The sequence below is a fragment of the Hyperoodon ampullatus genome, assembly GCF_949752795.1.
Source record: "Hyperoodon ampullatus genome assembly, chromosome: 10".
Classification (NCBI taxonomy): Eukaryota; Metazoa; Chordata; class Mammalia; order Artiodactyla; family Ziphiidae; genus Hyperoodon; species Hyperoodon ampullatus.
Window position 1 is genome coordinate 32,775,217 of NC_136923.1, and position 12,740 is coordinate 32,787,956.

The 12,740-nt window shown below is 49.1% G+C and overlaps 2 protein-coding genes across 2 annotated transcripts in view; both read left to right on the top strand.

Moving 5' to 3' along the window:
• Nucleotides 1-780: 780 nt before the first annotated feature.
• Nucleotides 781-963, top strand: LOC307059271 (ATP synthase subunit ATP5MJ, mitochondrial-like; the record flags this gene model as incomplete). Its single annotated transcript, XM_079713104.1, has 1 exon — nucleotides 781-963. One exon carries the CDS (start codon nucleotides 781-783, stop codon nucleotides 961-963), a length of 183 nt encoding a protein of 60 aa, XP_079569230.1.
• A 9,111-nt stretch (nucleotides 964-10,074) lies between these two features.
• IL17RD (interleukin 17 receptor D) overlaps nucleotides 10,075-12,740 on the top strand; it is a gene marked incomplete at both ends in the record, with an annotated part of 60,197 nt that continues 57,531 nt past the window's right edge. Inside the window, one exon of the mRNA XM_079713528.1 lies at nucleotides 10,075-10,200. Coding sequence (XP_079569654.1) covers nucleotides 10,075-10,200 — 126 coding nt within the window. The remainder of the gene's footprint in view (nucleotides 10,201-12,740) is intronic.

Here is a 12,740-nt window from a genome sequence, read left to right on the forward strand (position 1 = left end):
CAATTCCTGCAGTATATCAATCAATCTCTCTCCCTCTCCCTCTCTTCCTCTCTCTCTCTCTCTCTCTCTCTCTCTCTCTCTCTCTCTCTCCCCCCATATATATATACGTGTGTGTGTGTGTGTGTATCCTCTTGGTTCTGTTTCTCTGAAGAACTCTAGCACAGCTTCCTGTCTCTTCTGAACCCTTCTTTTGCATTTTATTTTCTCCAGCTTCTCTTTATACCCCCAGGCTTTGAAACAAAATGTGAGAGAGGAAGATTTAGGTTCATGATGCAGCATTGTCTCCAAATAGCTGCATGTCACTGGGACAACCAGGGAGCCTCCCTGAACCTCAGATCATTAATCTGATAAGGAACTGCAGTGGCTGCCCCCAGGCTTCGTGGGCTCTGCTAAGCTTGAGCCACTGCCCTGGACAGTAAGTTCCTGGGGAGCAGGGACCTCAAGGCCTTGAGCACGTTTTTTTCCAGTGCCTTACACAGTGCCTGGCATACAGCACGCACTCAATAAATGCTTGCTAAATAAACAGTTGATTATGTAAATGCCAGTTACTGTGATTATGCATTCATATATGTCACAAGCCATATCATTTAAGTTCAGGATGGTACTGGAGAAAACAAACAAAAGACCCCAACAAATCTGGTGGAAGAAAGTGAATGGAGAGCTAAAAATTCTAGGTACTATAATTGGAGAAATAAAATGGGTAAGAGTGCCTGCGTGCTCAGTGACCTTTCAGAGTCGTCGGAGTGGGTTGGGGCTGCCTGAGCTTGGTCCTGCACCAGGATGCTTCAAAGCCTTATTGAAAATGTGTGGATCCCCATGAAGCCCTACTGTACCCAAGTTTACCAGAAGATTTGGGTAGGAATAGGATTGATGAGCTTCATCATTTATAAATTCAGGAGTGCTGATAAAAGAAGAAAAACCTTGAAAGCTTCCAGTCCTGCACCTGCTCATGGTAATCATTAACTAGCTTTCCTTGCAGAAGACATTGGTCTGGCTGTGTTGAGGGAATGTGGGACATCGTGTTGACTTGCAGCAGTCCCACTGCCCTCGTGCATGAACAAACGTACCTGTGAGACACCCCCCCAAAAAAATGACTAAGAGTTGGCATGGTTGCTCCAAGTTGTGTATTGACCATGTTTCATTTGAGTGTCTCAATGGGGCCTCTTTTCTCTTGACGTCTGTGACCTGTCTGGGATCTTTGTTTTTGGATGCTGATGGCCCAGTTTAAATCCTAACCTGCCGACATAGCATGTCCATTTCCTTAAGAATGATTTTAGAGGAGCCAGGAAAAGCTGATTGTATTTGAAAAGTTCAAACAAACTTTAAAAAGGCATTTGGGCTTCCCTGGTGGCGCAGTGGTTGAGAGTCCGCCTGCCGATGCAGGGGACACGGGTTCGTGCCCCGGTCCGGGAAGATCCCACATGCCGCGGAGCAGCTAGGCCCATGAGCCATGGCCGCTGAGCCTGTGCGTCTGGAGCCTGTGCTCCGCAACGGGAGAGGCCACAACAGTGAGAGGCCCACGTACCGCAAAAAAAAAAAAAAAAAAAAAAGGCATTTGGAGGAAACTGAAGAAAACTTCAAAAAAACTATTCCTCAGTGAGACAAAAGAAGAAATTACTTTCTTTAAGCAAGAACAGGATATTCTGAAAAAGGAACAATCACTAAATAAGGAAGAGCTGCTATAGGATATTAAAAATTATAATAATTGAAATAAAAATTCATTAGAGTTTGAAGATCTAGTTGAAGAAATGTTCAAAAGCATGGAATAAAGTGACTAGGAGATGGGAAATAGTTGATAATAAGAAAATTGGAGGATAGGGAATTCCCTGGCAGTCCAGTGGTTAGGACTCGGCACTTTCACTGCTGGGGGCCCAGGTTCGATCCGTGGTTGGGGGACTAAGATCCCGAAAGCCGCACTGCCCAGCCAAATTAAAAAAGAAAAGAAACGAAAAGAAAATTGGAGGATAAACTTAGCATACCTATCAACCAACTTAGGATTTCCAAAAAGAGAGTAAGCAGAGGGAAAGGAAAGGAGGAAGATATCAAAGAAATACTCAGAAGGGAATTCCCTGGTGGCCCAGTGGTTAGGACTGAATGCTTTCACTGCCATGGCCCAGGTTCAATCCCTGGTCGGGGAACTAAGATACTGCAAACTGTGTGGCTCAGCCAAAAAAATAAATAAATAAAAATTTAAAATAAAATAACATACTCAGACGAATTTCCCAGAAGTCAAGGGGCACAATGAATGAAGAGACTCATCCCTGTGAATCTTCATGACAACAGGGATAAAGAGAGCAGCTTAAAAGCTAAGAGAGAGACAGAGACAGAGACAGAGAGACTGACTGACTCTCAAAGGACCAGGAATAAAAAATGCGATCAGATTTCTAAACCTCAACCTCAGGATCTGAAAGACAGAGGAGCAATGCCTTCAACAGTCCAGTGGAAAATTACTTTCAACACAAAATTCAAAACCCAATCAAATTATTAATCAACAGTGATGTTTAATGAAGATGTTTTCTAGACATGTGAGGTCTCACAAAATTTACCTCCACACCTTTTCTCAAGAAGCTAATGAAAGATATATGCCACCAAAATGAGTGAGAAAACCCAGAAAGAAACATAAGCTAGGATTCCAGCACAAGAGAGAAGGAAGGGAATGACAGCTGGGCAGCAGACCTAGAGAACACCCAAGCCTGACTGGGGCAGGAACATGGGGACTCCACGGGAGGATGCTGCTGGAATAAAATAGAACTGGGAGAAAAGCTCATGCCCCTGCCCTTGTGGAAAGCTGTATGGGAAGATTTAACAAGGAGGGCATAACACAAAGCAAAAGTCTTTTTAAAAAGGTATATACTAAGTACACACACACACACACACACACAAAACCCCAAAATAGTTGTATCAAGAAAGGAAATTCCATCGTCAAACACTATTTGCCTTAAAGGTGAATAGTGTTTCATATGGTCATAATAATATAAACACTGAATATTGACTTAACTAAAATTGTAATATATCAGTCAGGATCCCAACAAGAAACAGCTTTTAAATGGGGTAATTTGAGGAGAATTTCAGAGATTGCTTGAGCAGTGAAAAGAAACTACAAGCGAAAGCCATTATTGCCGCCCACCACACCTGAGAAGGCAAAAGTGGAGGAGCTGTTGTCAGAAACGGGAGAGAACTAAATGGAGGGGGTGCTGAGAGTGGAGCCGAGGATGCAGCAACCTAATAGAGGTAACTGAGGGCATGGGCATCTCTGCTCACTCTCCCTCCCGCCTCCAGCTGCCTGCCTGTGCCCTGCAGTGTCCCAACCCACCCAGAAGCCCGAGAGTAAGAGAGCCCATTGATGTGGTCCGTACAGGTCAGAGTGGGTCTGGAAGGGCTGAGGGAAGACATCCAGCACAAACCTCAGTGGGGGGGGGGCTAGAGGAAGGGAATTTTTTCTTTTTTTTTTTTTTGCGGTACGCGGGCCTCTCACTATGCGGGCCTCTCACTGTTGTGGCCTCTCCCATTGTGGAGCACAGGCTCCGGACGCGCAGGCTCAGCGGCCATGGCTCACGGGGCCCAGCCACTCCGCGGCATGTGGGGATCTTCCCGGACCGGGGCACGAACCCATGTCCCCTGCATCGGCAGGCAGACTCTCAACCACTGCGCCACCAGGGAAGCCCCTAGAGGAAGGGAATTTAAAGAGAGCACAATTCGCATGTATTATAAAGAGCGGGAAATTAGGAGCTAGTGTCCAAACTGGTCATTCAAGAAAGGCAAGATCAGCCAAGGACTTAGAAATATGGCAGCAAATGCCAGAAAACAGCTAAAATTGTTGCTCTGGGGAGTGAGAGTGATAAGGGACAGTTCAGAGGACTGCTTTTCCATTATATATATGTTAGTACTAATAAGCCTTTTAAAACTTTGTACACGTATAATTTCGATTAAGGTAAAAATTAATAATATTCATTGTAATCATGAGAAAAACATCAGGCAAATCCCAGTAGAGGGGCATTCTACAAAATATTGAATACCTAACCAATGGTCTTCAGAATTGTCAAGATCATCAGATACAAGGAAATGTGAGAAACTCTCACAGTCAAGAGGACCCAGAGACATGGCAACTAAATGTTATGTGGTATCCTGGATGGGATGCTGGAAGAGAAGAGGGGCATGAGGTAAAAACTAAGGAAATCTGAATAAGGTATGGACTTTCATTTATGATAACATCAATATTGGTTCATTAATAGTTACAAATGTACCATACTAATGTAATTTGTTAATAATAAAGGAAACTAGGGGCAGGATATACTGGAACTCTCTGTACTATCTTTTCAATTTTTCTGTAAATCTAAAATTGTTCTACAAAATTATCTTATTAAAAATAATAAAAGAGTTTACAGTAGAAATAACCTTAAAAGACAACAAGAAAATTTTATGAATTTTATTTTATTTGTATGATTTGGAGCTTTAGTAGGGCTGGATGTTTTTCCAGGCTTTTAAATTATTTTTGCATTCAAGACATTAAATCCCAGAATTTCAGCAATGATACTGGTTATTCATTCATTCAACAAGTATGTGTCAAATGCTGACTACATGCCAGGTAGTACCCTGTGCTCAGCACTTGGGGTACCAGGACCTTTTCAAAATACAGCCCTGCCATTGCGCTTAAACCCTTCAGAAGCTGCTGGGTACTCTTAGGTTCAAAATAGGGCATAAAGTTCCATCTGCCTACCACTGCCGGTCATTTTTCCACACCTCTCTGCTCTCCAGCCATACTGGCCTCTTTTGTTCCTTGAAGCTGCCACCTTCCCTGCTGCCCCAGGGCCTTTGCCTATGCTGTTCCCTCTACTCAGAATACTGTTCCTCTCTCTGCTCCCCTCACCTTTGCCCAGGTAACTCTTGTACTTGGAACCTCAGCTCAGGCCTCACTTCTTTATTTATTTATTTATCTTTCAGTCTTTTTTTTTTGGCTGCACTGCGTGGCATGCGGAACTTCCCCCACCAGGGATCGAACCCATGCCCCCTGCAGTAGAAGCACGGATTCTTAACCACTGGACCACCAGGAAAGTCCAGGCATCACTTCTTTAGACACAACCCATCTACTTTTAATTATCCCCTGGTCATGTGGTTATTTGAGTAATGCCAGTGTCCCCCATGAAATGTTTGCTTGTATGTTCTATGACAACTGGGACAGTGTCTTGTTGGGGACAGTGTTTGTGTTGTTCACACTGGTCCCCAGCTTCTGGTGTAATGCCTGATATGGTGCAGGGACTCTATGAGTACTTGTTGAATGAATGAATGGTAAACAGGTTATGGTCCATAGCCTTCCAGTCTAGTGCATATCCAAACCAGGGTGTGAGCTCCGGAAGGAGACAAGAGGAGGCCATCTCTCCTGGCTACTGTCTGGATTCCAGCTGCCCCTGGGCCTGCCTCCATCAAGTCCTGGTTTACAACTCATAGCCACTTGCTTACTTCAGATTTACAAAAACCCACTGAGGTCTGCATCCATGTCATTCCTGTGTGGCCATTAAGAAAAGTGACATCCAGAGAGGTTAACTGAATTGCCCAAAGCTACACTGTTACTGAAAGCCCATATTAACCTTGTTTCCTTACCGCCCCCTGAACTCTATTTCCACGCAAACTTAGCACCAGCTCTGGGTAACAGCGAGCATTTGCTCCTGCATCTGGGCTATGCCCTAAAGTGTTGTGTCCTCGCGGCGGCGCAGTCCGGGATTGTTTGGGCGTCTCCAACCTGGACCACGCGCGCCCTCTGGCGGCTACAGTGGAGACTGGGCCCCCCGCGCTTCAAAAGAAACGGGAAGTGGCAGTGGACGCGTGAACTCCGTGTAATGGTCGCGGCACTTTGGGGTGCGTGTACGGGGGTTTCGGGACGCGGGGTTGGGTCGGCCGCCCCGGGTGTTCCGCCCGCCCCCGCCCTGGGCCTCTGGGCAGTCTGGGCGGCGCCAAGGCCGGCTCCGGAAGGATGCGGGCCCGCGCCCCAGGCAGAGTTTGGGGGATCAGATGAGTCTGGGAACTCCTGGCTGAGTCTTGGCTTCCCCATCTGTGAAGTGGAGATGATGACAACTACCCGGTTCGAGCCAAGACTGCCCGGGGCCGAACTGACATCGGCGGGGCTCTCAGGAGGGTATCAGTTCTCCCCGTACTGCTCTCCCCAAAGCCCAGAGAAACTTTCACGCTCAGCCTGCTGGGAGATGGGGTGGAGGACACACTTTACCTTTAATGTCTTGATCAGTGCATAATACGTGTACATCGCAATACCAAAAATCAATTAGAATTTTGGCCCACGGCTTCTAACCACCGTTCATTAAAATTGTTTTTAGTTCTTCTCAGCTGAAAATGATTCAGGATACAAGATATTTCCATGATCACTTTATCTTTTCTTATGTTTCAGGGGATAATTTGACTCCTAACAAAATCCAATCCTCGTGTTAAGGATTTTTTTCTTATCTGCTTAGGTTCTAGGTAAATTGGGGAAATATATTTGCATTTCATCAACGGCTTAAGGTGATTTAATCTGTTTAATCCCCAGCTTCATTCCAACCAGGGATGGAGGCAGCAACAGTTTGTTGCCCACTGATGTGTGTCAGGCAGAGTGCAGGGCACTGGTGGCAGAGAGGTGAACCAGATAGGGATGATGAGGGGTGGCTTAAATTGTGACTGGGCCACAGACAGCCCTAGCCGCAGTGGGTGAGACTACGTGTTGTATTTGAGGTGGGCTTCATCCTCTGGGCACCTACAAAGCTGGTCTATGCTGTGGCCTAGAGGAAGGATAGACCATGGAGGCCTTGTGGGAGCCTGGCCTCCTCATTTTATCTCAGTTTCTAGTACAGAGGTTCACTTCCTGCAGCCTCACAAATATTCTGAAGGGTCACAATAAAAAGAGGGGATGAGAGGAAAAGAATTAACGAAGAAGACCAGAATGGGGAGGATGTTGCCAAATGCCAATTTATTGCCTCTATTTCCTGACCAAATTTTTCCCTTTGATGTATGTGGTTCTCCCACCCCAACCACCCCCCCGCCACACACACACACATGCATGCTTGTGGCCTCCCTAGAAGGCAAACAGAAGGGCCTCTCAGTCCTTGGTCTTGAGGGATGTCATTCTAACCATGTTTTAGAGTAGGCACTTAGACATTTTCTTTCTTGTGTCCTCTGTACTCCTTTAGAAAAGTTGGAGCGCTCTCTAAATTCTGTAGCAAGTTTTCAGGGGCTGTCAATTGCCAGACTGGGCAGCGAGCTCTGGGCAGGAGGGAACTCAAAAGTCAGTGGGTGTGGAGACTGGAAAGGATGTAGGAGCCTTTGCTCTGCCTTCCCCAGTCACTCAATCATATGGTGATTGGTGATGTGAGTGAAACTCAAGAAGAAACGCTCTCCTCCCTCCTTAAGGCTCTCCCTCTATCATAAGCTCTAAATACTGATCCTTTTTCTGGGGTCCAACTCCAGAAGAAAGGAAGAAATGCACATGGCCTCTAAATACCTGAGAGCATTGTCCACCTCATTAGCAACCAGAGAAGCCCATTAAGACTGCAATGAGATGTTGAGCAATTTGCCAATTTTAAATGTGCATAATCCAGCAGTTCTGATTCTAGGAATGTATCTTAAGAAAACAGCTGAATAAGTGTATCAAGATAAATGTGTGAGGATATTTTTGAATCCCTGATTATAATAGAAGTCTCTCAGCAGGGGATTGGTTAATAAATTATGGCACATGTCTAGGCTGGAATGTCATAGAGATTAAAGAGCCTAAGGAGCAGGTAGTCTCCTGGTTTCCCGGGTGCTTCACCAACACCCATGTGGTCCTGGCCTCATTTCAGCCCCTGGCACTCCTGACATTCGTGGCCAAACCCCTGACATCCCCAGCTCCCGGCTGTGGGGGTTGGGAATGACCCAGAGGGGAGTCAGGGAGGATGGGCAGAGGTCTGGAAGGCAGCAGAGTATCGAGTCTACAGCTTCCCCACAGGAGCGACGTACCGCGTGAGGTCTATTCAGAGAAGGTTACTCTGGAGGCAGCCTTCTGTGGATCCTGGTTCTTCTGGATGACAAAAGCGGTGATGGTGGGTTTGGCTGAATTCCTGAATATCCTGGTGATGAGATGAAAAAATAAAACATTTCCTGTCCAGTGGTGCACATGAACAGGAAATCTGAGCACCTGGGTCTTCTGGTGGATTTTTAAAAAAATATTTATTTATTTATGTATTTATTTATTGTTTTGGCTGTGCCGGGTCTTAGTTGTGGCACGTGGGATCTTTGTTGTGGCGTACGGGATCTTTTAGTTGCGGCATGCGGGCTCTTAGTTGCGGCATGTGGGCAGGATCTAGTTCCCAGACCAGGGATCGAACCCCGGGCCTCCTGCATTGGGAGTGCGGAGTCTTACCCACTGGACCACCAGTTGTTGTTTGGGGAACCCGTCCTCCCTTTCTCTGGCAGCGAGAAAGGGAGGACGGGTTTGGGCAACCACTGTCTCCCACTTCCAACTTCTATAGTTCAAGGGAAGCTGGCTCTGCTCCCTGGTTCCGAAGCCAATCACCAGGACTTCTGCTAGCATTACTGTCTCCACAAGGGTAGCTTGCTAAGCTTGGGCCACTTCTGCCTCTGCAGAGAGTTTAAGTACAAGGTATGGGTAGGGTGTGCAGAGCCACAGTGGAAAATACAGGAACTCAGTGTTAGTAGCAGCTGAGCTGTCTATCACCACATGTAGGCCAGGCAGACAGGAGAGGGAGGGGATTCTAGGCCTTGGAAGGAGAGAGTCATGTAGAGGAGGCTGCCTTGTTGGACTGGCAAAGGTGAGAGTCTTCAAGATTGACTGAGACAAGAAAACCAAGTTGAGGTTGTGCGGGGAGATCAGTGTAGCTGGAGCCAAGTAGTGAAGGCAGAGTAGGAAGAGATAACATGGGAGAGGAGGAGGTCAGTGCAGATTTTATTCTAAAGGCCATTGAATAAAAGCCACTGCAGAAGATTTTTAATCAGGAGAAGGCAGTGGTCTGACACCTTTTTGGAGATCACTCTGGATCCAAGGTGGAGAAATGCATTGTATGTGGGGCAAAAGTGCAAGCAAGAAAAGCCCTTTGGAAGCTGTTGTGGAGGAGGAGGTGGTGGCATAGATGAGGGATAAGGCAATGGAGAAGGGTGAAGAGGTGGGATTCAAGAGCACAGAGACAAGTCAAAGGGGGAAGGGGCTTGTGGCGACGTTGGATGATCTTGGCTACTTCACTTCTCCCACCCTCAGCTTCCTTTTCCAAACAGAGGTACAGCCCACTTCACAAGAGTAAATTGGACAAGTGTAGTGGTTAAGAGTATTGTTTTTGCCAATCTGGATTTGAATCTCAGATCTGGCAGGTGCCAGCTGTGTGACTTTATGCAAGTCAGTTAACAGTAGATTGTAGCACTTGTTGAATGCTTGTTATGTGTTAACCAATAGAATCCTCCCCAGACTAAGACACTTACTCTGTTATTCCAGTTTACAGGGGGAGGGAACAATAATGGGGAGAGAAGTCATTTGTCTGAGGTCCCAGCCAGGATTTCTGTAACCACCACATTACCCTAGCTTTTCTGCGCTGAAAACTGGGATAACAATACTACTGACACTTTCGGGTGTGTTTGAGAGGATTCAAGAAGAGGACTGGCAAATAGTAGGCACTTGTAAATTATTATTTTAACTATTATTATCATTTTTTTGTTTGTTTTCCCGAGTTTTGCAGGGAGCAGGCATTACGTGGAAAAATCCTTGGATTAAAAAAAAAAAGACCTCAGGTGAGAAAAAACTGCAGCTGTCTGCTTCTCAAAGTCACTCGGAGATGGGCTGTGCGGGCGTGGCTTAGAGGTCGGGGCGGGGCCAAGAGGAAGGGCCAGACTTAGGGGGCGGGGCCAAAACCTGAGGATCGAGGCTCGGGGTGGGCCCCGGAGAGAAGGGGCGGGCCCCGGAGAGAAGGGGCGGGGCGAGGGCCCGCAGCGCATGCTCCGTGGTGCCGCTAGCTCTGCCGCGGCCGCCAGCGCCACCGCCTACTCCGGGCTGGCCAGCGGCAGGCGGCCGGGGAGCAGAGTAGGGCCGGGCTGGGTGAGCGCACGGCCATGGCCCCGTGGCTGCAGCTCTGCTCTGTCTTCTTCACAGTCAACGCCTGCCTCAACGGCTCCCAGCTGGCAGTGGCCGCAGGCGGCTCCAGCAGAACGCGGGGCGCCGACACCTGTGGCTGGAGGGTAAGGAGAGGACAGCGAGTTTCTTGCCGTCCCCCAAAGCGCGGGGGCACAGGTGCTCGCGGGCAGTGCCGCCCGCGTCGACTTGCCTGCTCTCCGCAGAGTGCGCGGTGGGGCTGGGATCCCGCTGCTCCCGCCCTCCTGCCTCCCTCCCGGGGCGCTCGTCTGCCTGCCTCGGCTGGGTTGAAAGAGGCCGCCCGACCCCGGCTTTGTGTTGCTAATGAGGCGCGGCCACCGGCCGGGGTCCGGCTCCAGGAGGGCGGATGAGAGGGACTCCCGGCGTGGGGCAGGAGTAGGGCGCCCCACCCTTTGTTCCAGGCCCGGGACCTCCTCCCCCTCAGGGCACAGGGCCCCGGGCTGGGATCCTCCGAGCTGTTCTCATGGGGGGCGCTTTGGAGCGGGAGTGGGGGTCTTCTTTCGGACCTCCGGTCCACAGCTCTACAAAAGCCCGGGATTGCCAAGCAGGGGACCCTGAGTGCTGGGGAGGGGTGCGTTCGGGGCCGCTTTGTTCCTTCTGGGCCGGGCCGTCTTGCCCCACTTTCACCCCCACCTCAGACTCCTGACTTGCTGGTAAATTTTGCTCCCGTATCCAGCCCTTCGAACGGTCTCACGGATGACCCCCCCACCTCCACCGCCATCCAGCTTGAGTTGAGGATATTTTTTGTGGCCAAAGGGAGGAATGAGCTTGTCCCCTCAGGCAGGTGCCCGAGACGAGACTGGAGGGATGCACCGACTTTGTCCTGTGCTTGGAGCCCTCTGCCCCTAACCCAGCGCTTCTTCGATGCCATCTGGGCGGTGGGACATGGGGAGGGGGTGTGCGCGGGGACGCTGCCGTCCCGAGATTCTATCAGGGCTCCTGGGCTGAGGGCGGCCGGAGGACCCGGAGACTGCGTCCATTTGCCCAGCACCCCTCCCACCCAAGCCAGGGCCAGCCTGGTGTCAGGGCACTCACGGCCTTCAGCCTTGTGGAGGGGACACCGGCTTTGCACTCAGGCAGCCATGGAACATGACCTTGGCTCTTCTCCTGGGCAGCCATGAGCCTCAATTTCTTCACCTGGAAAACAGGAGTAAATGGGATTTCCTAGTTTCCCTAGCACTACTGCTCTGAGGGATGGGTATGGGGTAGTTCTCCTAGAACAACGTCCACTCACCTCTTGTGGGGTGCTCTGAATGACCTCAAGCCGTCGAGGCCTAGAACCTGACACCCCTTTAGGGGCACAGGCTGGTGCCTCCAGCTCACTTGCCCCGCATTCAGAGAAACACAGTGCAGAAAACGAGGTATGAACCAAGTAGCTGAAATGTCTTCAAACCCAATAGCTGTACTATAGACAGCTATAACCCACCCTCTCACCAACCCCATAGTGAATGTAACCTTCCGATTTGAGTAAAACATCACATTTTCTTACTCTGTCCCATTTTAGTAAAAATACCACTATTTTTGGGTTTTTTTTTCAATAGATACCAAGTTTTCCTCAGTTTTTAGATCAAAAAGTTTTCCTTAAGGCTTTCCCATGTTGACTTACCAATCCTAAATTTTCTGGATCTAAACTGGTGTGTTGGCTTTTGAATAACGCATCACAGATATTTTATTCTGAATTTTCATAAGACGGCCTAGGTGGATCAGCCCAATTTGCTGTTTTTCTGCAGTTGCCCAGGTGGCTTCACGTGTCAGTGCACAGACCTTGTGAAGTTTTAATGCTGTGGATATAGCCGGGCCCTAGAGGAGCCAAGCTGGCGGTTTTGTGCTCTCTGTGGGAATGTGTTCGCCCCTAAACCTGCACACCCACAGGATTAATGGTGGCCCTCATCCCAGTGGCTTCACATTCATGCTGGGGGTGACCTTCTCAACAGCTCCTGCCTTGGCCTCACAGTCCTTTCCTTGGGGTCATCTTCACCTACTTTTTGAATGAGCATGGAAGCCTCAGGGCCATCTCCTGGATTCTAGGCTCTTCCCAACCTGATACGTGGCTCCTTCCCTCCTGGACTGGCCTTTTGATGCATCTGATGGAGCCACCAGCTTTCCCTGACCCAGCTTGTCCACCTGCCTTACATACTCACCTTTCCAACTTCAGCCCCGGCCCTCCCACCCTGCTCCCTAACTCCTGTGCCCTTCATGCTGCCGAGGCATGCTTTTTCGCTGCTCCTGGGATAGCTTTTCCTCCCCTGAGAATCCCCTGCTTGGCTTAAGACTCAGCTCAGGTGATGCCTCCTCAAGGAAACCCTCTGAATGCCATTCCCCTTGCTTCGCCTTCTCCTGCCGGTCCTTGCCTTTGGTTCTCACCAGACTACATCGTCAGTATTTGTTCACATCTGTGTCTTCAGACTAGTTTCTTTAGCCAGACGCTTAACCTCATGTTGGTGAGCTCAGAGCCTGGAGCCCTGTAAATCTTGGCTGAACCCAGTTAGACGCTGCAGCCTTCCTGCTAAATCCTGTATGAAGTGATCGATTTTAAGAAGGGGGGTGGGGGAAGGGCCACGATCAGAGCAGCGAGCTCCAGTGTCTTCTCCGCAGTGGGCTTTTGTACATGCTGCTCCCGCCTGTG